Raw genomic sequence first — 27746 nt, 5'->3', positions numbered from 1 at the left:
AAGGTTACTATATTTTCCATGTCGACATCAGATTATGGAATTAATTATTGGTGCGGTGTTTAATAAATGTTTGGGTTTTTCTTCCGCACCTTACGTACCTCTTTTTAAGCGATTCCAGGCCAACTGGGAATTCAAAGACTAATACATCATAGGCATCAACAATAAGGACATTTTAGCACAAGTTACAGATGTAAAGGCTGATACAATAAATAGTATTTGTTGAAAGATTACTACATGACACGCAAGCGAGAGATGATTATGGAGAATGTCCTGAACCATGCTTAATATTTTTCGGTAAAGCTTCTCCACTTGGTATCAAATTTGTATCTCCTGGGGCTATGCATCATGCTAGATGGATGTCCAAAATTTTGTATTGTTCAAAATATGGATGTTTAGCTGTCAATTTACCATCACGTCAATAGAAGAAAAGGGATTGCAAAAAATATGCATATTTGTTGTACGTGTGTATTTAAAGGTTTGGACGACTGCTTCTATGCCTCAAAATGCACCGTATAACGATTTTAATGAAATCTTTATTGAAGTATAAAAATATTGATGAAGACATATGCAAAACTGCAACTCAGAAACTTGCCAATCACATGTGGTATTTGTCAGAAGAGCTCGTGGCATTAGCCCTTTTTGCCAATAAAGTGCCACACTGCATTAAAAGACAGATGGTGAAGGCGATGAATGAAGCAAATGGGAAAAATAACGTGGTGGAGCGCCCTAAGATTTTGCTAAAACATTTTATGGATATGAAATTTGAAGAACTTGTGACAAAGGGGTCAATTTCATTTTTTTCAAAGCATGGGTTTTGCTGATACCTTCATTCCCGTAGATCCAGAAATCTGGGTGCTTCAGGAGGATCTTAGGAAAGCAAAAAGGATTATTCAAGGAATTTCAGTTGTTAATGTAATGCTGAAAGGGGTATAGCCCTTATAAAACAGTTTAATAGAAAAATGACATGCAATGAAGAACAATTCCAATTCTTGTTGCAAGTTGTCGCAGAACATTGAGGAGCATATCCCGGATGTAAAAAGCAGAGTTTCTGATGTGTACTGAAGAAAGTCATATAAATAACTGTTGAAATATTATTATTATGTAACTATTTTTAACTTACAAAATGCAGGTAATTTTAATTAAATAAATTATATACTTTTCCTAGCGTCAATTTTATTTCTATTTGCATTTATGGCATAAAATGGTAAAACGCGGAACTTTGAGGCTGTTGAGCTACCTCTAAATGTTAAAATTATGAGCTCAAACTTCACAATAATTATTTTTTACTCAGATGGAACCAAATGAGGGGGTAGGACCAATAAAAATCAGGAATTTTTTAAAAAGGGCCTTTTTTGGACCACCCTAATGTACAGTTTAAAAAAACTCAAAAAACCAGGTTTTTTGAATTTTTAATATCGAGCGCGAAAGCTTCGCACGGATCAGTTAGTTATTTTGTTTAATTCATTCATTTAACATCATTTTTTAATAGTCTAAAAGATATTATTATTTTTTTCAAATATATATAATTTCACAACCAAACGCTTGCCATGTCAACAAAGTCACTTACTCAATATCACTTTTTGAAAGAAACGCTACTCTCTCATTGTTAGCATTAGCAATATTTATTAATCCTATGATATTAATCTTTCTCCAAATTATAATTAAAATGCAATTACATAGCACCGTTATGTACTGAACTTATTAAGTGCAGTAAGACTTAAGAGAATTGAATTGTATTTTTAGTATAAGAAGAGGAAAAAAAAATCAGTCATATGAATTTCTATATTTACTCGACTTTAGAAAATGAAATATTAGAAGAAAACTTTAAATATTAGGTAGCAAATAACACAACACGAATTTTGTGTTCGTACTCACCAAGAAGATGCCAAAATTTTCTAAGTATGCTTATACTTAAGTAATTTTTTGAACTCAAAAACGAAGACAATACGCTCGATACCACATTGCAGAGCATCGAAAGCACGTGAGGCACGGAAACCAGTACTCCATTCTATAAAAATAAAAGATAATGGTATGATGGATTATCAGGGTAGACCGAGCCACGTTTACGAGGATTTTTTTCAATGAATTTTTTAAATTTTATGCTTAAACTTAGGAAATTTTAGACATTGAGCTTTTATGAAGCAGTTAATGTAGTCAAAATTGGTATACTAGGTTAGTGCTGAGCTTGCATTTTTAACCGTTAAAAAAAATATTTTTGAGTCTAAGTCGGTTGCGTAAACTTGCCCCGGACACGGAATGCTAAAAAGTTTTGAGACAGTTTGAAGTGAAAAAAGCATCACGGCACATTTAAAGTAAGACACAGAAAGAACATGCGTAAAGGGGCTCAGACGTCAACGCTTAAACTTGCCCCGTCGCCAAGTTCGGATTTAGTTTTAAGGCGCAAAAAAGAATAATAACATTTCAGTTCATACAAATACAATTCTCAGAAAAGGATAAAATTTTGCTAATTTTTATATATTGGTTATTTTTTAACTAACTATTATTTATTCACAATAAGCTTCATAACGTTTAACTCAAAATTTACTCGACTTGGTAGAAAACAGATTGTTCTTTCTGATTGCTAGACCGAAGCTCGACTGATGCTCAAAAACTTGTGAGGATATTTGCTAGGGAGCAGAAGCAGACTGTTGACTCTCCAGTTATAATTCGTTTTGAAAAAAAGGCACTGCGTAAACGTTAAAAAAAAAAAAAAAAAAGAACCTAAGGCTTTCAGCTAAGTGGTGGGGTGTGTGCGGAGAAAAGGTCTACCCTAAAACAGAATTTTCTGCGTCGTTTTACTTAACCAAGACAACAGTAATGCCTGATGTGATGCTGTTTAGCTTCTGTATAAATAAATAAAAATGTATTGAACAAAATGTTAGTTAAAAAAATTAACTTGAACCTATTGTAACCTGGAACGATAAAACAGTGGGATAGGGGATCTTATGTTACTGTCTTTTTATTCAAATTTGTTAAAACGGAGGATAGTCTTTGTACAACACTACCTTCGGAGATAAATGCAAAACATTTTTATTTGAGTTAAAACTTATGGACATAGACTTGGTTATCACAAAATGTCGCACTCCACTCTACCCCCATCCCACTTGTCACACGATTCCACGCTACTTTCCATCAGTCTATTGTTATTAAAAAATGTGCGATGTCACTCTTCGGATTACCTACGTCATCCCCCTTATCACAAATTGTCACAATTCCAGGAACCCTCGTCCTCCCTTTAAAGCGTGACATCATTTTACGAACGACTTCAAATCCCGTGCTTGGCAAGATTTCACCGATTTTGTATGCATTGTGAAACGCAAAATAAATCTTATTGCACAGGTTTTCCAATTGGAGATAAGTAAATATTTAAGCTACTTTCATTTTACTTTGAAACTTTATGATTATTACATTTATTAATAACATTCATTAACATTAATTGAAATATTTTTCGAAGTATTTAAATGAATTTCTGGATTGGGAAGAACTTGGAAATCAAGGGTTTACATTGCTTACGTTCGACGACCTCGACCGGTAGCGAACGTTCGGTTGATCGCATGACAGCTAATGACGTCAGCGGTTACTAACCGATTGTTCACCAATCAATGCTTCAAGGAACCGGTGATTAATGCTTTCGGTTAATCACCGGATACTTACTCAGACATGGCGCTGACTAATAACACGCAGGTGAAATTACTTATAAATTGGTCAAAAATGTCACGTCGTGGTTCAATCAACCAGTTTAACTTGCGGTCGACCGGTAGATCAACCAATGAGGCTGATAGAACGACATTGGTAGCAACCAGTAAACCGGAAAATCTCATAAAACACTGCGTTTAAGAATCGGTTAGTCACCGGTCGACCGATTGTGGCCGTCGAAAGCAACCCTTGATCAATCTAGTTTTCAGTACTTCTGCAGCTTGCTAGTGTTTTAAGCTGTGCTTCTCCACTCATAATCTTAAAATACAGTGAAGCTATTGCACGGGTCTTAGTATCATCGTAAAACAACAATAACTCTACGGAGTTAGGAGAAATGGTTCGGTAATGCATTATTACAAGGACCTATTCTTCCCCCATGTTTTACTCTAGAAATGGAATATTTCATTCGAAAACTCAGATTTAAGAAACTTCAACTCAAATAAATATTTACCTGCTTCATCGGAAAATGAAGAACGGTTGCTAGAAATGTTGGATGAACTGACAGGAAATGAATGCATAGCCAATATTTACCAAATGCGCCAAGAAACAAGGCATACGTTGGCATAGAACTCAATATTCTCCGCCACGGAACAGCTGGTCTCTGTCACAGAGAAAAAAGAATATTTCTTAAAATTCATAACCATAAGCATTTAACACAAGCTTAGTGTTATATATAGAAGCGTTATGCGAAATATTAAGAAAAAAAGTACTCATTGCCATAAGTAACAGCTTAAGACTCCAGCGCTTTGACCAGAATTTGAATTCCAATCAAAGCGTTGAATATTTCGTAACTGTATGGTATAGTGTGACTCAGATAAATTAAGCTATGACCTTGCCAGTGGTTACCTATTTTTAGAGCAATAGGTAAGAGTAATTGGTTCTCAGTTGAGTTCGGTCCTTTGCTAATTATTTTGCCAAAGAATTTCAAACCGCGCTCTAATAGCGCTTCTCTTTTTTAATAAAATCCCCTAAAAGAGGTAAATACCTTCAAGTTCATAGCTCGTTTTATCAGAGCCATATTATTTTATCAAATTATGTCCTAGTTGTTCGGAAGCTTCTGATTCCGCTCAAGACCCTTACGCGCCCCCAGAGTTGTTGCTAAAAATATGGCAAAATATAAGGCGGCATTGTGTACACACAGCAGCTATTAATAAAACTATTGATAAAAGAAAAACCCTTATTTTAAACCTTAGCTGTTCTTAAAAAGGTATTTACATCTGAACAAGAAAAATCTTCGGTAGGATATTTAAATATTGTCTTTAAAATACATCATGGACCAACAAGTTTTGAGTACAGAAACTTGGCATATCAATATGTAAAAGCTTTAGAAATGCCCATTCATTATAATAGGAACGAAAACTGTCAAACTGGACCGACTGGTTGAACACTATTTAACACTCACCATGTCGCACAGCGAGGTGCATTTTGCATTAATTGTTTGGAAAATCGTTTAGAATATTATGTAGAATAGTAGTTTTCGTGATTATTTCTTCCTGTCAAGCAATAAATTTGTCATTAATTCCATATGCAGTAATTTAATTCATCTGTCCTATCAGAAAATTAGCATGTCCCATTAGATCCCAGAATCGAGGTTCAGAGGAATAAAATGTATTTCAACAAAATGAATGATTTTTTTCTGGAAAAAAAACTATTATTTCCCTTTTTTGTCCCTGAATAGAATGCTTGCATTATCTGTATAAAAAAAAATTGCTTTCAAGAACATAATAAAGCTTAGCCGCATGAAATGCACAATATGTTCCGCCAGCACTTCGTTTCCACTACTCTATCTGCTTTCATTGCAATAAAAGGAAAATGAGTGTTTATTACCTTTGTAGTTAATTTATTTTCCTGATTATCTAAAATGTATTTCAATTCTGCGCTTGATATTCTTGGATCGTCTTCAGGCATGTTCGTCAAAAAAAGCAGCTGAAGTATTGAAATGAAAATTCCAAATCCTCCTAAAACCACAAAATGAACCTTTTAATAAAATATTTATTTCTCTCAAAAACTTGCAATTTTATTGCATAATATAACTTTTATATAAATGCTTCCAGGTGCAAAAAAAAATCAAAAAAAAAAAAAAAAAATCTTAAGGTTATGGTGCGTAAAAAGAGATCAAAATAGTGGTACTAATACCGGAAATTAATAAGTAAAACCTGTCAAGTTGACCACCCTTGTAAGTTGACCACCTGTCTAAGTTGACCGCTATTTTCAGGCACAGAATTAGATCTATTTCATATAACTCAACCTCTATAAGTTGACCACCTGTTTAAGTTGACCACAAAAGTAGTGCACCATAAGTGGTCAACTTACACAGGTTTCACTGAATTCAAAACTGCAGGTACATTTACATTGCAGAAGTTAATTGCATAAAATATGTTTATAAATCTCTGCATTATCCTGAGCAAGAAATGTTCATGACATTGTAATCCTTTTTTACTTCCTTTTACACAAAAGGAAGTATTCTATTGGAGAAAAAAATTTCACCCGAAAATCGGCCTTAATTTCCATTTTGCTCGCCCCCGAATGAATGTTGAGTTTCTTTTTCAACCCGACCACACATGGATATGTGCCTAAGAACGTACAGACACCCGAAATATCCATTTTGACGATCCCCGAGTTAATTACAACGAGTTTTCTCGTGACGTCTGTATGTACTTATGTATGTGTGTATGTATGTCGCATAACTCAAGAACGGTATGTCCTAGAAGTTGAAATTCGGTAGGTACATTCCTAGTGGAATCTAGTTTAGCACCTCCCATTTTGGTTGCATTCGTGTGCTCCAAAGGGGGTCTTTTGCCCCTTTTTTGGGGGAAATCATAGTTAATTTTGATGTAAACTCAAGTGGAGTTATAATTTGGCGGACACTTGGCGATATATCGCCAGTCTTTTGGTCGCAAAGTTTTGTCGCCAACTTGGCGACAAATTTGGCGATTTTTTTTTTTGTAATCTGTTTCAATTTGGCCACTGTTGGTGATATTTAGAGAGTAAACTATTGAATCATATTAAAACTGCCGATAATGAAAAAATGACATTAAATTGGAGTAAAAGGAAGTCATGTGATGCACACAACAGCTCGTTTATCTTTTAGATGGTTGTAGCAATGAAATAATATGACAATGAATTATGATAACAAACGAAGTAAAAAATGGCGGCCTAATCCGTTGCTTTAGAAAATAGAACGAGAGTCGGAACCTGAGTGAGTATAATGTTGCCGAGATAGAATAATTCGTAGAAAAGAATATATCTATTTATCTATCTATCTATATTGTGTAAATATGTCTACAAACTTTGTTTTTTGCCATTATATTGCGTTAATGCCGCAATAAAAATCTGATAGCTGCAATTGCAAATTTTTTGAAAAACCTTAATGTATCGGGTAGTGTGTGGGAGAAAAGTCAATACTGTATTAAAATTCGTCCAAGTTCTTTGGAATCCTCGAGCATTCACGACGTTCAGGTCTAAAAATAAATGTTCCGGCAAATGATATGATAGTTCGGCTTGCCAGATTTCAGAAATGTTCAACCGGGAACCCGAGATGCCCCCCTCCCCCCCCCCCCCACCAGCGTCGCGAGTATTCAAAAAGGCACACATTGCTGCAGGGCTTTTAGAATATTTTACAGGGCAGTTTATTCTCAATGCTATGAGTAAATGGTCACTAATTATAAATCTAAAACAAGGGTTATAAAAAATGACACAAGCAGCCAAATTTTAAAATTTTACTTCTTGTATGTTACTATTTTAGGGAGAAGAAACACTTTGAATAAGGTATAAAGAAATGAACAATATTCACATACACTTTTCATTGGTAAGGACTATTTTTAAAAAGTCTTTTTGGTTTCAATCTTGTTGTAAAAATCCTCATAAGTTAATCTGATATTAATTTTTCAAGTCAATGTTACAAATGACAAAGAAATTATCCAAGGTAATCCTTCCCAGTTAATTATTCTTAGACTTTTTTGGACATCTGTAATAAAATTTATCTTTTTCCGGGACGTGAAGTAAACTGGGCGCGACACCTGGATTTTGTCTGAAAACCGGGACGTCTGGCAAGACTAATGATAGTCTACAGAAACTAGCTTGCGTTTAAAATATGCAATATTGCGACAATGAGTTACATCTTTTTGAACGGTTTTACTTTCACTCCAGAGTCTCCGTACCTACCACTATTTGTGGCTTAACCAGTTGGATGGGACCATGAAGACAGCTCTGATTTTTTGAACCAGACCAGAAACCGAGCAATCCCTGGACCAGCACTCCCAGAGGTATCGTTTCACTTGGAGGACTTTGACCACGAGCATATTTAACGTCCCCCAGTCACCATCAATGAAGACGGTGTATCTTTGACCAGCGAGGACCCAAACCCGGAATCCTCCGGTCACAAGTCCGACGGCTTACCGAGCAGGCCACCACGGCCTGAACGGTTTTACTCGTGACGATCGAAGCCAGCAGGGGGGGGGGGGGGTCAAAGAAGGTGCTTTTCTAACCCTTGGCTTTTGGAAAATATGTGTTTTAAATGAAAAAATTATGTGTATTGATATTGTTTCATATTAGTTTTAAAATAAGTTACATTTGGCTCATTTTTCAAAAAAGAGGTAACTACAAAATATCCAAACTACAAATTACATCATCAATGTCATGTTTATGTTAATTAGTGCTAGCAGGACGTGTACGGGGGTGCATAGTCACTCTTTGGACTTTAAAAAAAAATTTCACTGACCCAAAAGGGATAAACTACAAAATACTTTAAAAATTCCAAAATTTATTACAAAATTGATTTACATACGAGTGCAGCCCCTTGAATTACGATTCTACCGGTGCCCAATCTCTTAAAAATGCTGGTACTAAAAACTGGCTTTGCGCAAATTTTGCAAAACACTTTCATTAATATCTTTTGTTAAGTGCAAACCGTTTTTGAATCGTTAAACAAATTTAATCTGCTCGATTTCGGACCTTACACGTCGTTGTTGCAACGACGCTAAAAAAGGTACTTGAAACTAAAAGTATGGGAAAATATAGTATATAGAATCGTTTTTAAATCAGCCTACGGTTTTCAAAAAAATATGGTTTGGCCCTGAAATGGGAAATTTCAATTTAAATTTTTTTATCAATTTACTTTTTTTCCCTCCCCCCTTCACAAGTGACGTAATGAGACTTTTTTCTGTTTGAATGCAAACTTCTCAGTTATCATTTGCTACATGCACTTACCAAAGACATAAAAAACTGAAGGCCAACCCCCTATGGCGACACTATCACACATTATACTTGATAAAATTCCAACCAGTAGCAGTCCAAGAATGTATCCAGAAAGGGCAAGACCAGATAGAAGTCCTCGCTCTGGCTTGGGAAACCAGTTTGCAGATAGAACTGTCATTGATGGAAACATACAGCCCTAAAATTGAACTTGGTTGTGAGATAAATGAAGAGGTAGATGCTGCTTTTTATTCTCGCGGAAGAATATTTAATTTCAAATTACAATAAGTCTGAAAACATAGGCGACCAAAGGAAGAAGAAAAAAAATCACTCATAGTAAAAAATAATTTTATGTATATTTATCAAAACGATTTATAAAAGATGATAGCAGATAACACAAGATACGGAACGGAGCTGAACATCTGTAATCAAATGCGGCAGTCAAATTCCAATCTTTTCAAAATACTTATCTTTAGCAGCACATAGCTGGAGTAAACAAACAATATAGTTTGCCGGTATTTCCTGTAGTGCGTGTATGGAAATGAATGTGTATGCCGCCGCCTGCATCTCCTCTTCAAGCTCCTTTTTTTCAGGCGTTAGTTTCTTCTAGTACAGTGTCCTTCAATGTGCCCAACAAAAAGTACTCAAGAGCGATCAGATAGGGTGAGTCAAATCCATTTCGATAAGTTTTGATACTTCCAATGCAAAGAACATACGTATTCCCTCCAGAAACCGAAAATCTACTGTATAGTGTGATTGGGCATCTCATTAAGAACTGCCTCGCTGATTTTTTAATCCTTTCACGTGTGGAGATAAATTATTACAGCATTTCAATGCAACTTTTATTTGCTTGAAAAAAGCACAATAATGCCTTTCTGACGTAATACCAGAGAGTTGAATCAGCAACAAGACGTTTCCAGCACACAGTTCTTAACTTTTTGTAAATAAATAACTATTTGTTTAAAAAAATAGTAAAATATTAAAATTGAACAATATTTGAAAAAAAAAAAAGTAAAACAATCAAAAAGCTCTTTGCGCTACAATATGATTCAAACAAGAAGTTCTGTCTAGAACTAGACGAGCTTACTTTCCCGTATACCCATACTACTTTCTAGTACCTGATCAATATTCTCAAAAATAGCTAAAATCGCAAATTTTAAAATACTTTAAGCTGATTTCTAGGAATAAAATATTTTTCACTCATCTAAAAAAATTAGATGCGTAAAAAAAAATAGCAGCAACTTTTAAACAAAGCAGCTAATACACTTTTTTCCATTGAAAAAATCTTTAACAGCTTTCAAAACGAAAAAATAATAATTAAAATTAATAAGCTCATTAAAATAAATACATCATATCAAAAAAAAGTCGTTTCTTTTTCCCCTGTTGCCAAAAACAATTTTTTAAATTAATTAATGCACTTACCAAGATAAATAAAAACAATAAAATGTCAACTTAAAGAAATAATTTTCATTGTCAAAAAAAAAAATAAAAAAAAATCGTCTGCGCATATCTTTATGTAGAAACATAAATGACTTCAGGTTTGTTCGTCGAAAACTGAATACCTAAATTACAACTTTAGCGTAAAAATAAAAACAAGTCAGATCAACAATAATTATTTCACAGTCAAAACCATAGCTGCGGAGTCGGAGTCAATCTCATTTTGGGGTAAAGGAGTCGGAGTCGAATCTATAAGAATCGGTTTTTCCTCCGTGTAAAAATTTTCGCCAAAGCTACGAAGTCAGAGTCGAAGTCGGGGAGTCGGAGTCCGATTAATTGTCGGGCACAGGAGTCGGAGTCGGAGTCAAGTGCCCCTAAATTCTCGGAGTCGAAGTGGAGTTTGGAGTCAAGAGCTATTTCCAACAAAATTTGTTTGAAGTAATTCCGCCTTCAAGTACGGAATCTACATTGACTTTCAGTTTCCCCGTAGGCGCTAATGTTAAGGGATTTGAACTGTTCAAAATTGAACGGAAAATTGTTCAAATCAAAAAGAAATTTTATATACAAGTTTTTCATCAAAAGCTTTTTCCTACAAAGTTTGTTTGAAGCAAATTCGCTTCACAGTTCGGAATTGCACTGAATTTCCCCGTAGGCGCTAATGTTAAGTTTTTTGAACTGTTCAAAATTGAACAAAAAATAGTTCAAATCAAAAAGTGAAATATGGGAATGAGGTGTCCTCGCCGAGATCTTTCGAACAAAAAAAAAGTTTGTTCGAATCGGACTATTCATTCAAAAGTTATTACTGGGGGACAGACAGACAGACAGACATTTCCCCCCATCACCCTACTTTCCAATTTTTAATATTTATATATTTTTTAAATATTTCTATATTTATTTAATTATTTTATTTATTTTTGACTTTTTTTTGTTTTTTGCGATATTTTTAAGATGCATTAAGCCTTCTTTCATGCTTTTTTCTTCTTTTTCTGACTTTTACTGGGAAAGTAGGCTAAAAAAAATAAACTTAAATAGATGATAAACAATACAGCATATAGCTATTTCAAGGCTACAACGGAGCCTCTTCATCGGTGCAAAAATACACAATACATAACATAACAGTTCGTAAAAGGACGTGTTCTCTCACGACTCAGCTATATGCTACATATTCTTGAAAATTGCTCTATTTACCTTTTTTTTAAAAACTTATTTCAATCATAATTATAAATGCTTATGCTTGAAAAGTAATGTTATAAATAAATAAATCAGATAATTATAAAATATTTTTAAATTTAATTGTATGTAATTAGGTATAATGATTTTGACTTTGAGGACCTCGCTTGCTAAGCAGCACACAAAAGATCGCATGCGGTACATCTATGACCCCATCTATTAATTTTTGCTCAATAAACTATACATACATTTTTCGCATATTATACACTTAAATTTTAACAGAAGTTCATTGAGAATTTGAAAAATAGATATTTTTACACATACATAACAATTTAAGAGAGTTTAAATTGATTACTATAGCAGTTTTCTAAGAAAAACTTGCTATATTTCAAAAAAAGAAGCGACATAAAAAAACACTGTGAAGACACTTAATACATACCATCAAAAACATTTCACATGCATTTACCATGCCGAACATTTAACCCAAGAGATTTTGGTTTTTGAAATTTGGCCCCCAGTGGTAGGGGAGGGAGGCTCAAAGCGGGTAGGTTTTTGAAGAATGCACGAAAATTGTAGTTTTTGGATTTTTATCGCAACAATTTCGGTTTTATTTCCTATCAGGGTTCACATGAGCTTCAAAATAAAAGTTTTTTTTTTTTTTTTTTTTTTTTGTAGTTTTTCAAACCTAATATATTTGTTTATTATCAATCTTTACAAACATTTGGGAAAACCGCTTTGCCCCACCAGGGAGCCCAAAGCAGGTAAGTTTAAGTAAATTGTGATTTGGTACTTTTTCCAATCAAATATGAAGTTATAAATGATTAAAATAGTTGACTAGTTACCTGCCATTATAAAAAATATGTAAAAATGTTGTACTTATCCAATTTAAAATCATCATACTTGTTTATAAAACATAAAGAAATAATTGATTAAATTAATAGACTAATTAATTGCCATCCTAAAAAATATTTTTTTTTTAAAGTTATGCTTATCCTATTTGAATAGAAAGTCTAAGTCAACACACGAGTCAAGAAGTCATAAATAAGTATATTATTAAATCCTATACCCGCTTTGCCCGACGGCACGTTTTTTATTTCAATAATTATAGCCTTAAATTTAAAAAAGAGACAAACGAAATGATTATTGTAGTTTGTAGGTGGATGGTGTCAGAATAACGTACTATTATTGACAATCAAAAAAAAGAAATTAACCTTAGACTGCTCACAAGTTACAAAAATTTATTTATTTATTTATTTTTTTTTTTTTTTTTAGAAATGTTTTTTTTTTTTTTTTTTTTTTTTTTTTTAAAGTTTTAAGCCTGGGTCTGGACTGTTTTAATCAGTCCTGCTGCTTCGCAGGGACTGATTAAAACTCGAGGGTGTTCATGTAAACAAGACATACGTATTCATCGCCGCTTACACACCATGGGGGGGGGGCATACTAAGGCCTACCCGCTTTGGGCGACCTACCCGTTTTGGACCGCCCTCCCTTATTTATCCTAAAGTTGCAGATAACGTTTAAAAAACTAAATGCGTTTTGATGAAAAACACCAACCCCTAGTAGGTGCTCTTAAAAGAAAACGTATAGAAACTAAGCAACTGAGGTTCGGATTCATATCAGTCATAAATTGCACTATCAAAGACAGAAGGTTTTCAGTGACTGGGGTTGCTCGGGATCCCACGTAAGTTATGCCGGGTTAGAATAAATAACATTATTTTCCGACAACGATGTTTATCAGAGAGTAGAATCCTTATTCTTACATTGGAGATTGTTATGTCACCAAATTTCTAATTGAAACATCTAATATTATTAAAAGTTGTGGTATCTATGGATCTATCTATGTTATCGTCCTGGTGAATGAGAGAAAACTGAGCATCGAACTGGGTATCGATAGATTCGTATTTTTTTTAACATCATGTGTTGGCCGTTTTCATTTTTCCACGATTATAATTAGCGAAGACATTAATTAAAACGTAAATTCTCAATGACGTTTTTGCCGCCCGAAGGAAATCACGATGGCACAAAAGCTGGCCCTTTGCCAAATCCTACTCTCCGTTCTTCTGCCGCGTGCAGGTAAACGGCAGTATCTGCAGAAATGAGTTTTCGAGATATTTGATGAAACGCGTTTTCGATTCAATACTAACAGTCTGGAAATGTTGGAATTAGACGTCTTTTTCGCGCCTTTTTTCAGCGGAAACCAAATAAGCGAGGTTGTACAGTAAAGATAACGTACAATAGATGACAAAAATGCAAAAAAGTGAAAAATGAAAAATCTGCAGTTACTGCCCTTTACCTGTACACGGCAGTCTTCTTTCTACAAGGTTATGTTTTTCTCCACCGTATTTGGCACGAAGGGGTGAAGCCGCTAAAATACACCGTCTAAGGCGGTGCGCACCAGATTGGACAAGGTGCTGTAGGTGGCGAAGTGAAAAAGGCCTCCAATGCGGCCATTCTAGCCGCCCTGTCGGTTAGTCTGTACTTAATTCTTGACTAGATGAGTTAGCATTTGTGGTCAATATAACCGAACTGTTCACATAAGACTTAATAATTTCTATACCTTTTGAAAACTAACCTGTGCAATTCCTCGTACACATTGAATAAACATCACAAAATAAGGGCTGACATTGGCTGTAAATGGAGTAACCATGGTGCTGAACGAGGAAAGGAACGTTCCGATGATCAGTACGATTTTAGGACCAAACGTTTCAGCCAGCTTTCCTCCCGCTATTAAAAACAACACATATCCAAAGAATCCAGCTCCTAAAATACCGCCTTGGATTTTCGGACTCCAGTTATACTTTGTAGCTTGCTAAAAAATATTAAATACATGTGTAATTAATAAGTGTTTATTCAGTTAGAAAATTAAAACTACGTTAGAACATTTCAGATTTCACTGATTATAAATTTCGAAAAACGAGATGATTCAGTAAAGTAAAAACAATAGATAAAGGAAAATTTATCATAAATTATAATCATTTGTTGTTTGATTCCTGTAAAATGAAGTCTGACCCGGACATAGTTAATTTCTTTTGTTGTTGTTGTTGTCGTGTGCCAGCGATGCTGGCAATTTGGGGTGCGCTGCTTCACTTTTCCAACTGTACCGTAATTTGGTGTGAAGTCCGACTTCTACAGTACACACATGCCATAAGGACATTTATAGGGGTGACAACCATTCACAGCATAACAACACATTCACACAAAGAAAGGACAAGGACAGGAGAAAGAAAGTACGTCCATGCCCGAGCTGGGATTCGAGTTAATTTCTTTTATGAGAATTCAGTGAAATTGGGAAATATTACTGTTAGAGAGTTGAGTTGTGTTGCAGCAGAAGTATTAATACGAGAATAACTAAACTGAACTTCACACATATCGTCCCGTTTTCATTGAACTACCCAAGAAAGAATAAATTCTTTCATGGTCAGGATGTATTTCAGCAGAGCCAAGCTACAACATTAATGTTTATAAGATTATTAAATTAAGCTTTTTAATTAAAATTATTGTGCCACGCTGATTATTTATGTTGCATATTTGCTCTTAATATTGCCTCTACAACTTTTTAAAGTGGTAACTCCATGTAAAATAGCTGTTTGCTGTAAAACGGAATTTGGCGGCCATATTGATTGCTACGTTAGATATGTGACCTTTTGATTTTGGAGCTGCGGAGAGGTGACTTTTCATGTTGATATAGAGGCCGCGCCCACAGAAGGCTTAAAGAAAAATGCTGCGATTGCCCATCCCCCTCCCCGCATCAGCATAGAACTTAAAAATACAAAAATACATAATGTTTTTAAAAAAATTACCATACTTGATCATGAGAAAGCTCACTGATCATTTCTGTCGATGCATTTGAGATTGATTTCATGGTATCATTTTCATGATCCGAAGAGTCCACCATAGCTACTATGGCTACACTCAAGTTAATTCTATGAGCATTCAGAAGAAAATAAATGGCAAATCCATGGAGTGCGATGGTGTAACGTCTTTTCCATAAAGGCTCTTTAGTTTCTGAAAAAAAAAAAAGAGGATGACTAAAAAAATAAGTGAGGTACTCAAATCGGAAATTATATTTATGGGTCTTGCCTGTTGAACTTTTGCACGTAGAGATTCGTCTCAAATTGATCAGACCATCTTTTAAAATGAATAAGCTGGGCATAATATTTATGGGCGCGCACGGGAGAGCAGCTCTTGTATTTTATGTGTATTTTTATGTATTAGATAAAACTTAGACCATTTGTGTGTGAAAATAAGTTCGGAAAACGGTTTGGTTCTCGTAACTATTTTGTTAGAAATTAATTATACGATTTCAACCTTAGTTAAACCTCAGAAGTTACCATTAAGTTAAGATTTAAATTTTGATGATAAATAGAAAGAAAATTCTTTTGAAAGTTTAACTTTTTACTTACATTTGACAAGATGAGAATTTCATAGTTAAATGAATCATTATGTGAATATGGAGAATGATTATTGAATCTTTAAACATATATGGAAGGAGAAATTACTGTTCAAACGAATTGTTTTTACTAAAAGGCTTGTTTGAAATAAGAACCTACGTAAACAATGTGGGAAGAAGTTATTACTTCCTGTCATAATTAATATATTTATTTTATTCGTTTTAAATCAATGTCAAACATTTTGATGGCATTTAAATCTATCTAAGCGCGGCATGTTGGGCGCGAAATCTCTCCAAAGCAACTGCACCCGTCATACCATGACGAGTGACTTTCTAGTCATGAAAGAAAACCTTATTGAACAAAACTTTCAGATACCTGGTTTGTGAGCAATAAATATTGGTTTTTGATTTCACTTTACTGTGCTTGGACGCTTCTCAATCTATTGTCTTTGAAATTGGTATCCTCATATGTATAATAACCAATGATCGAGTAACCCGTTAGTTTCAACAATGAAATTTGCGCAACGGCATGATATTTTGATAATATGTTTTGGTAATGTTTAACATGCAGGGAAAGGCTTTATTGTGACAAGCCTGAACTCGATCCGGTAACTTAACTGTTTTACTGGTAGGACTGAGTCATTTCAGGGGAATGAAGAATCTTCAACAATAAGCGTTACCTCCTGGAGTTAGAGTTACAATTTCAACTATGAAAATATCACCTAACAGGCAATGGCTTCGTTCAAATGTACAAGCAATTTTCACCGTCATACCTTGACGGGCGATTTTCTAGTAGATAAAGAGTAGCATGATTTGATGTTTGAAAGATAGATAAGCCACATGATTCATTGCTTATGGGGCTAGTGTACCTTTGGCAGGTCTTGTCGATTGCTTCAAGTCGACCATAATCCTGCCAATTCACGACATTAAATCATTTTACATTGAAATTCACATTGATTTTCCTCAAAAAGCTTGTCAAGAGCCTTAACACCATCTTTCATAATCGCGAGACACATCCGTGCATATTAGCGATTATCTAGAAAAGTGCTATTTTGCGTTCCAAGTTTTCAAATTTTTACCTTTTCACAAGGGCTGCAGTTTGAAACGTTTTATAAAGAAAAGACATATAATGGGGTTGTTTCCTTCAGTCAAAAGTAGTATTGTAGTATTTTTTGTCACTGAAATTGGTAGAATAAGCAAAAAAAAAAAAAAAAAGAAAAAAGAAAAAAGAAAAAAAACATGGACTCAGAAAATACTTTCATTTTCTCAATAGTTATTTTTTAATTAATTTTTTAAAAATATCCAATTCTTCAAACAAGGCGTAGTCTTCATGGCGTCACAAATGATATTCTTTGGCGCATTTTGTACCGCGTTTCCACGTTATGATAATCAAGAAGCGAATTAAAATTGCGCTTTAAGCTTGCTATCAAACATATCGTTGCCAATACACGTGAGTAAAGATGCGAATTAAATATTTTGGACCGTGAATGGGAACACTGAATGGCATTTCATCATTTGGGATGTCATCGGCAGAAGCGTTAAACGATGAAAGAGCACCTATTTAAGTAATTTTTTAAAAATATTAAACTTAAAGAAATTATTTAAAAAATGGTCAGATTCTATGTTTTTAAGCCTGCTCTTTCCGAAAAAAATACTTTTAAAATTTTGGAAACGACCCCATTGTCTTAAACTGCATACATTCACAAGTAAGTGATATTGATGGTTTAGTTTAATTTCTACAAATTTTATGAATGCATTTTTATACTTAGTTTTCGTTGATTTTGATTCATTAACCAATTGGTTAATTAATGCTTTATTAATTTTGCTGTCTAAAATTAAGTAAAATATACCAAAACAACTACTAAAGCATTGCAAAATTTTAAAATACTCATAAACTAATTTTCCAAATGAGTTTCGAATAAACTAATGGAATTAAAAATCTGCAGTTAAAACACTTAACTTTCAAAAAAACAAGCGTCTAAAACATTACAAATAATGCACTTAGTATTATTTAATCTTCGGTTAATCAGTACCATCCACATGTTTATAATTTTTGCGCTGGATAGTAATGACATGGATGGTATTCAAGTTTTTATCATATTTTTCCTGACAAGACACAAAATATGGCTACTTTTGTTAAAACCTTGCATAACTTGAACACAGCTTTGCAGAAAAAGATCGTAAAAAGGACACAATTGCGCATAAATGCTAAAAGTTACTCATAATGAGTCAGGATCGCAAAAAAAAAATTTTTTTTATATATTCACTATTAAATGCACCAAATAAGGAAGTTTATAAATTTCAAAACAAAAAATTCTTACTTTATCAACAAAGTTATGATGGCTGCTACTAAAACTAGGTTATTTGATCTTTCATTGGTCATGGAAGTATGTAAAAGCTGTTTGATGGTTGTGATGCAAAATGCCGGGGATAGGTTTTAAATGCTGGAAACAGGTGATTGTATAAAATCTAGCAAAAACGAAACTTGATTTTAAATTAAAATACTTGAAGCATTGTAAAAATCTAAGTTTTTTTTAGCACCGTTAAATGCTTGTTGTTTTGTTCTTTAGACGGTGATAAATCTTTAAAAATAATAAAGCTGACTGTGTCTCTGGAGGTCTGGATCTCTGTTACGCGCATAGCGCTTAGACCGTTCGGTGGATTTTTATGAAATCAGGCACAAAATTAGTTCGTAGCATAGGGGTGAGCATGTTGAAGCGATTTTTCGAAAATTCGATTTTGTTCTTTTTCTATTCCAATTTTAAGCCCATTTACCGAGCGAATTACCATAGCATGGGCGAGTAAATTGCCATTACATGGGCGCGCAAATTACCATAACATGGACGAACGAATTACTATAACATGGACGAGCAAATTAACATAGCATATTGGCGAGAAATTCATCATCCATTATTTGTAAATATACAGGCGAACCAAATAATCTTTTAATTTTCTACTACGGGCAAAGCCGTGCGGGTACCGCTAGTAAATATATAAAATGGACGAAATGGAAAACACTTTTCGAAAGTCGTTAGGAGCCTGGGAAAAGATATTGCCATTTTCTAGAGGATTGCCCGAATATGTACAAATGTATGAATGTATCCAAATTTAGACATCAAGAGAAAACGCGTGATAATAGACTCCGAGACAGACAAAAAAATCGGCTACCTATGCATTCGTAGTCACACGTCAGAACATGTCAAAAAGAAAAAAAAATCAACAGTCATTTGTGGGTAAACAAAATAGAAATTTCGGTTGAAATTTAAGTGGAAATGTTACAAAGAAGTAATGTGTTAATATATATATATAACAAACTTACTGTCTTCGTTGCTCGAGCCGGTAGTCCCATGATCTTTTCCATTTTTTACAGCATAACTTCTTCTCCATTTGCATAATCTGTTGCATATTTCAACCTGTTGTGTCATATTTTTAAGTGATCAAGATCTTGAACTATTAGAGCATTTTCGTTTCAGCAGCATTTAATTCAAACTCGTCTAACTAGCAGTCACTCGACCTGGCTGTCAAGAGAGGGAAAAAAAAACGACGTTGATTTTTTGCACATTTTTAGACGAGGTGTAAGAAGGGAAAAGATTTGTGGTTTTTTTGCCAGAGAAAATAAGTAGTCATAACATGAAAAAACTTCTTATGGGTTTGAAATAGAGATTCATCGTAAAAAAAAGGTCTAGAATGCAACTGTGTCAAAAGATTTTTAAAATGCATGCCTTTTTAAATGTGCTCAATCGCTATCTTCGTATTTAGCTACGATCTTGGGTATTTCAAAAATGCTGAGCTGTCTTCGGGGCCTCACTCATCCCAGAATCCTCATCTGTGGCAAGCGCGGGGTACCCTTAGGTATTAAGACGTATTCAACAGTCAGCACTATTTACCTAACCAACATTTTGCCTTAAGAAATTAGATGCATAATGATTACTAGAAAACTTATCTGGTTGGAAAGCATTAATCTACGAAGTTACGCTTTAAAAAATTTTTATAGCTAAAATAATACAAACTTTACGAAGTCTTGATCTTGAAAAATGCCTTCCGTTGGCAGTCGAGAATGAGGAGGTTTGAGAGAGGAGGTGTTGGGTAAAATAAGTGAAATACTGCCGAGTTAAGGGGCTGACCAGAAATGATATCATACTTTATTCAACATTTTGACCCCTCCTCCACCCCTTTGTCACAATGTGTCCCACTTCAACTTACCCCCTTTCTTTTCCGTGTCCATGCCATGCTACTTTTTCACATTTCTATTTTTTTTTATTTATTTTTTTTTTAATAACATCATGAAAATTACAGCTAAGTGGAGAAAACTAGATGGGCTTCCAAAATATGCTTTGTGTAGAAAAAGGTAAACTACATTGAGTGAGATGATATAAAATATTGTAATGAATACTTACATCAGTAATTCTAACTGTTTGAACGTAAAAAAAAAGAAATTAAACTATAATCTTATCAAGAGATTCGGGAGACATGAAATTTGAAAGAAAATGTCTTATTATGCATAATAGCCATAAACTCAAAAGCCATGTGAATTGCATTGTTTTTTCATGCATTACTAAAATTTGTTTACAAATTTAACAAAAAATTAAAGAAAACTTCATGCAAAATGTTTAAAGCAATTATGAGGCGCTAAAATTACAAATGATGTAGGTAAAGGATATGAAATTTAGAAAGAAGGAACAGCTAGTCGCCGAAAAAGGAACGTCTAAAAATAATAAAAATAACAATTATTATAAAATTGAATGAAAAGTCATATAGCAAATAATATTGACGTATAAAATTTTCTTCGAGGAAAAGTTGTTATTTTTTATTTAAAAAATACTCTACTGTGGCTTTTCAAAAAAGAAATATTACAGCATTATGCCTCTTACATGCGTTCATTGTAAATGCTATCAACTGCTTAAAATTATCTAAACGGGCTAGAATCACTTAATCTTCTCTTGTTTTACTTGTTACCTCAATAATTAATTTCTTCTTCTTTCTTACTATCATTATCAATTGTTTTTGTTGTTGTAATCATTGGAATTTTAAAAAGGAAACAACTCATAATGCAAAATTTGGATGCTATTCTAAAATTTTAATTCAGTTGAAATTTTTAAAAATGAACTAACTTAACATTGAAATTATTCGGATTTCTTGAAGCATTAAAAAGAGATTTATCTGATAAAAGTACGTCGTAAGAGCTAATATTCAGAGAAAGGTTTTCAAAACATTTTACCTGCTTTTTCAAAACAATTACAGATTTATTTTAATAAAAGTTCATTGAAATTAAAATAAAAAAAAGTATTTTCACATAACACATTATAAAACAAACCACCTACCATTGCTCTTCACTCACACCAGATGCATACTTGAATCAGTTGGGAAACGTTCATGGCCATTTGCTTACGCAAATTTGTAATGATATTCCACTTGGCAAAAACGCACACACACCGCGAGAAACCTGTACTAACAGCTATGACTTAGTCATAAATAAAAGGAGGAACGGCAGTTCGCAAAGCACAATTCTGTAAGGTACATGCACATACTTGCTTCGTAGCTGAAAAAGTGTTCGCATCGTTAGAATTTGAATAAAAATATCTATTATTTAGTTGCCAGTGGCGATTTTGAATAACAATGTAAGTTAATATTCCCACAGTTGTCTAACAAAGAATGAATCACTTTCTTTTTACTTCCTTTTTACAAAAAAGGGAAGTATTGTATTCGCGAAAAAATTTTCACTCAAAAATCGGCCCTAACTTCCATTTTGCTCGACCCGAAAGAATGTTGAGTATTTTTTTCAACCCGATCACACGTGGATAAGTGCTAAAGAACGTATAGACACCCGAAATATCCATTTTGACGATCCCCGAGTTAATTACAACGAGTTTTCTCGTGATGTACGTATATATATATATATATATATATATATATATATATATATATATATATATATATATATTTATATATATATGTATATATATATATGTGCGTATGTATGTCACATAACTCAAGAACGGTATGTCCTAGAAAGTTGAAATTTGGTACGTAGACTCCTAGTGAGGTCTAGTTGTCCACCTTCCTTTCTGGTTACATTCGGATGTTCCAAAAGGGGTCTTTTACAGCTTTTTTGGGGGGGGGGGAATCATTGTTAATTTCAATGCAAATTCAAGTGGTGTTATAATTTGGCAAACATTTAGCGATATATCGCTAAGCTTTTAGTCGCCAAGTTCTGTCGCCAACTTGGCAACAAATTTAACGTTTTTTTAAAAATCTGGTTTCATTTTGGCCACTATTAGCGATAGTTAGAGAGTTAACTATTGAATCACATTAAAATTGCCAATAATGGGAAAATAACATTACATTAGTGTAAAAGGAAGTCATGTGATGCACACATCATCTCGTTTCTCTACGAATGAAATATTTTATCAGCACAACTTGGCTGTCTTTAAGTAACCCGCAAATTAAATACTGTTGAAAAATACTACATTTAGACACTAAAATTGGTAGAATAAGCAAAATTAGTAAGATAGAGCAAGAAAATACTTTTTTTCCCAACATTTAATTTTTAATTACACTTTTGAAATGAGAGATTTCGCAGTTATCTAGCACGGAATGAATCAGTTCCTTCTTTTCTCAACGAGTGAAATATTTTATCAGCACAACAAGTAACCCTCCAATTAAATGCTGTTGCATTAATGGGGGGGGGTCCTTCAGTCGAAAGTACTACTTTTAATTAGTGAAATTGTTAGAATAAGCAATATAAATAATATGGAACCAGAAAACACGTTTATATTGCCAACATTTAATTTTTCATTATATATTTTTAAAAAGCCAAATTTCTAAAACAAGATGTTTTATGAACCTACTAGGGCTACTAGTACTATTTCTTGCCCTAAAGCAGAGGAGAGGTTCTTTAGTCGAAAGTACTACTTTTAATTAGTGAAATTGTTAGAATAAGCAATATAAATAATATGGAACCAGAAAACACGTTTATATTGCCAACATTTAATTTTTCATTATATATTTTTAAAAAGCCAAATTTCTAAAACAAGATGTTTTATGAACCTACTAGGGCTATTAGTACTATTTCTTGCCCTAAAGCAGAAGAGAGGTTCTCCAATCGTTTGTACTGGTTATCTCCACGTTTTAGTTTTGTCACTAACATCCCTTTGCTTCCCATGCCTCATGCGTGGTACAGTCAAACCTGTCTACAACGATACTGTTGGGACCTAAAAAAAATATTGTTATTGACGGGTTATCGTTATAGGCAGTCTGGTTATTTATGCTGAACTTTTGCTGGGACCAAGGAAAATATCGCTATAGGCAGGTTTATTGTTATAGACAGTATCGTTATACACAGGTTTCACTGTATTGATTACACTACCTTCTGCTCTGTGGCTGTTATTCAGTTAGTCAAACTTTTTAGCACTTTATAATTGACCAATTGACCTCCTAGATCAACAGACTTAAGGCCTCTATAACTATAGGCCCTAAACCTGCATATTATTGTTTTGTTTAAAAAATTTTCTTCTTATGGAGGTCTGGGACGCCTTTTGAAAAAAAAAATTAATAAACAGTTTTAAATTTTGAAATTTTTGCACTGATTCACCGTCTGTTTTACAAGCAAAATCATAACCTAATATAGATTTTTAATTTAATTTAATTTTAATTAATTTTCTTTTTAAATGGGGTTGCTTTAAATTGCTAAAAAACTCAATATTTTTAGACAAATTTCAAATATTTTCAAAAAAAAATATGCATAAATATCTAAGTTTTACTTTTTGTTCGGCAATTTAAAAATATTAATTCAGTGAAAAAAGAAAATATTTAAAGAAAAATTTCCAAAATTCTAAAATACCTTTTTTGAAAAAAAAAAAAAATCATTTTTTGCAACAACTTTTTTTTCTTTTCAAATTTTCCAAATAAAAATTAAACTGTTTGAAAAAGATATTCTCCAATTTCATTACTGTATCTTTATTAGTTTTACTAACTTATAAGAGTTAGAATGTAAAAAATCGGGGAAAATTGCATCATGGAGACAAACGTGTTTTAAGTTTTAAAGTTAAAAAATAATATTAATTAAATGCATGAGACAAAAATAATTATATTTTTCCTCCTAATTAAGATTCAAACACATTTTAAGCAGAAAAAACAGTAATTTGTTTTTAAATGATAAAAAATTGCAAAATTTGACGTGTCACACAAAACAAAGTTTAGTCTTCAGATTACTTACGACGTGGCTGCACATCGCTGGCGGCAATGAGTGGATTCCTTCAGTCAAAAGTACTACTTTTAGTCATTGAAATGAATAGAATGAGCAAAAAAAAACATGGACCCAAAAAATACTTTTATTTTCCCAACAGTTTTTTTTTTTCATTAATTTTTTTAAATGTCCAATTTTTCAAACAAGGCGTGGTCTTTATAACGTCACAAATTATGCACTTTGCCGCATCTTTCTACTACGTTTCCACGTTATGATAATCAAGCAGCGAATTAAAATTGCGCTCTACGCTTGCTACCAACCATATCGTTGCCAATACACGTGAGTAAAGATGAGAATTAAATATTTTGGACCGTGAATGGCAACACTGAATGGCATTTCATCATTTGTGATGTCATCGGCAGAAGCGTTAAACGAGGAAATAGCACAGATTTAAGTAATTTTTTTGAAAATATTAAACTTAAAGAAATTTTTTAAAAAATGGTTAGATTCTATGTTTTTAAACGTGCTCTTTCCGAAAAAAAATACTTTAAAAATTTTGGAAACGACCCCATTATGACAAAAATTTAAATGTTCTGAGTGGGATTTCGTGGACTGAAAATCATTACAACCAGACACAACAGAGACTGCTTATCAAGTTTACCGATCTCTAGCAAATATTTCAGGCTATAAACAAAGTCGTTAACTTTAATTCTTCACAAAAAAAAAAAAAAAGAAAAAAGGCTTTCTTATGAGTGCATAACTAAAGAAAACGTGCGTGGAGCAAATGGTGAGAAAGATAAATCTCTTTTTACTTTCCATCAACACTAAAGCTGCCATTCAGAAGTAAAAATTTTATTTTATAGCATCGTCAGCGTTTATTTTATTGGTTACTAGTTGCGTCGTCCGACTTTGCACGGTCCACCTCGAAAATAAAAGTTAGGTCAAGTGACGCTTGTTCAACAACCAGGCTTGAACAAAAAAAAAAAAAAAAAAAAAATCTAAAATTTCTCGAAAAATTGCGGGAAAATAACCAAAAAGGAAGTATTTTAAATCCTCCAACTACAGGAAAATCCTCAAAGCAAAAGCCTGAATTTTATTTGGTTATATTCGAGAAAAAAAGGCTGCAGATTTTTTTTTCTCAACTATTTTCTTTATTCTACAAATTTTCCTAAAGCATTGTTTAACCAAGGGTTCACTTGATACGCGTCTTATCAGGCTCAGTCATTTCAATAAAAGTTATAGTGTGAAATCAATTAATCAAACAAAAAACCCGGTCAGACTCCAGCGACATCTGTTGGAATTTGTGGCAACTTTCACCTATATAAACATCAGATAAGTTTATTTTTGAAGAGAATAGGTATTCAAAATTGAATTCAAAAGTATTTGAGTTAATTTAAAAGCGGATTTTTTCTTCCTGAAAAAAGTGTTTGTGTGTGTGAAAAGATATTTTAGGTAAAAAGTGAAAACAATATGAAACTCTGTTTTTCAAGAAAAATTAAGTTTTGAAACAAAAACACATAAATATAATATAAGCTGAGGAAGATGTTTCTCAAGTTAAATCAATGTAAATTCCCTGTATGAAAAATTTTTGTGATAAATTATTCTAACTTTTCGCAATGAAGCATTTTAAAAATTGTTCGAGTAATGTAACTGCTAACTTTCAATAAATATAAATAGAAGTTAGTATTTATTGCAATTTATACATTAAATAACGATTTTAAACGAGTTTAAAAAGAAGTTTTCTGTTTGAAAACGTATGTGAATAACATGTTTTGGAAATACTGTTTTTTTTTGGGGGGGGAGGGGAGTAATTTCTGTTTCCAATTAAAAAAAACAAATATTGTAAATTTGGTTCTGAATGAAATTATGCGTAATATAATAAAATTAAACGTTACATCTTGTGGACGAAACCATACTGTCTAATTAAACATATGAACTATGCTCAATAACTTGTATCAAGAAAAATTATTTTAGTTTTATTATACAAAAACTAATTACATATGCTTCATCAAGCACAACTGTTAAATATATTTATCAGTTAAAACAGGAAACAAATGAAAGTAGCGATTGTTTCTCATAATTATTTCTGATCCAGGCAACGCTGGACATTTTTGTTAGTTGATAAATATATCTATGGAAACATTCAAAAATATTTTAGTATTTTTTTTTCATACTTTAAAGTTTAATTCAAAATCATTTTTTTTTAAAGACATATTCTGAAAATGGTGAATAGCTCAGTTTGATATCTTTATTTTTTTAAAGAACTAATAAAATGCACAAAAAATACATAGAAATACAAATATTTTAAAGAATGTTATGTAAAAAACATATCAAATTAAAACTTTGCCATAAAACTGATCGTTAGTGTCTATCATTATACATTACAATTCAAATCATTAAGGAGTACGTTGTATATTAAAGAAAAAGAAATTTAAATCATTTAAAAGTACATTGAAACAATAATGAATTCACCAGGAAAAACATGCCAGTAAAATTTTCAAAATTTTTGCCTGTCGAAAAAATAAATGAATAAAAATAATAACATTTAAAAAAATAAAAACAAACCTGTTCAAAAGGTAAAGGGTATTCAAAAGTTTACGCATTGTGAGGAAATTTAAAGGGGAGAAATTTCGCCACCTTAATAAATTATGCCGCGAAAAAAAAGAAAAAAAAATTCTACAATTTTTTTAATCATTTGCTAAAGATCAAATTAAAAAAAAAACCATTAAGTAGCATAAAAAGTGACATTTAAATGAAAAAAAAATAATTTATTAGAAAATTAAATTAAGCTATTTAATAATCTGCCAAATCAAAACTGAACAGTATTAGGAAGCAACCACGTTACTATAATCCAGCCAAAGATCAATTAAAGGGTAAAATAATTCGCTAAATAAATGTATCAATTGATTAAAAAACAATAAAAGTTCCATCAAAGTATCAGAAGAATAAACATTGGCAGCAGCAATTTTAGCAATAAGAAGAGTTTTCGCCAATTTCACATGTTCCGCGAGGAGATAATTCCCCAATGATTTTAATGTGAATATTAAATGGCAAGAAATAAAGAATGCTGTCAAATTTTGCAACGCCAAGGATTACATATATGTGCATCACGATGCATTTTAAATCTTGGCGATGGTTTTTCATTTTATTTGTTGCCGCGTATTTGGTTTTTTGGTTTCAATAAAATGAAGCTTTTATTGTTGTTAAATACAGTTTGTTCAGCGGATTTTTTAATATTTTATTGAAACTTTTAATATCGTTTCCAGTGTGGTTTCATTTACTGGCAGGAAACTTTTAATAAATATATTGGTAATAAAACTTTAAATGCTTTCGATGATCTAATTTATTTATTTGTCAAAACAGTATGTTATTGTTTTTTTCGTGGATTTTTAATCAAGAAAAGTAAAATAAGTCGCCAAATAAAAAACGAGCTATTAAATGTGAGAAATCTCTAAAATATTTCGCTAAATCAATTTCAATTCTAAATTATTATGTGATATAATCAGCTGAATAAATTAACCGAGTCATAAATAAATATTTAAAGTGCGTAATTCTTGTAAAAATAGAAAAAGAAGCAAACATATGACGATGTAAGCTTTATTTTTCAATTTTCACCGACTATGATGTAAGTGCAATTTTTCAGTTTTCGGCAAGGTAAAGGAAACTCACCAAGCC

The 27746-nt window shown here is 32.8% G+C and overlaps 1 protein-coding gene across 3 annotated transcripts in view; it reads right to left on the bottom strand.

Moving 5' to 3' along the window:
• LOC129221167 (sodium-dependent phosphate transport protein 3-like) overlaps positions 1-21297 on the bottom strand; it is a 30015-nt gene extending 8718 nt beyond the window's left edge. Inside the window, exons 1-8 of one of the 3 annotated variants that reach the window (XM_054855617.1) lie at positions 21208-21297; positions 19206-19404; positions 15302-15501; positions 14069-14305; positions 8905-9088; positions 5524-5654; positions 4148-4297; positions 1876-2008 (exon numbers count right to left, since the gene is read on the bottom strand). In XM_054855617.1, coding sequence (XP_054711592.1) covers positions 1876-2008; positions 4148-4297; positions 5524-5654; positions 8905-9088; positions 14069-14305; positions 15302-15501; positions 19206-19311 — 1141 coding nt within the window. In that variant the 5' untranslated portion in view covers positions 19312-19404; positions 21208-21297. Of the gene's footprint in view, positions 1-1875; positions 2009-4147; positions 4298-5523; positions 5655-8904; positions 9089-14068; positions 14306-15296; positions 15502-19205; positions 19405-21207 lie in introns of those variants that run through there. The other 2 variants (XM_054855618.1, XM_054855619.1) reach the window with 2 other exon arrangements.
• Between the last annotated feature and the right edge of the window lie 6449 nt (positions 21298-27746).

Source organism: Uloborus diversus, chromosome 4 (genome assembly GCF_026930045.1).
Source record: "Uloborus diversus isolate 005 chromosome 4, Udiv.v.3.1, whole genome shotgun sequence".
Taxonomy (NCBI): domain Eukaryota; kingdom Metazoa; phylum Arthropoda; class Arachnida; order Araneae; family Uloboridae; genus Uloborus; species Uloborus diversus.
The sequence above is the reverse complement of the archived record's forward strand: the minus strand, read 5'-3'. Positions and strand labels throughout refer to the sequence as shown.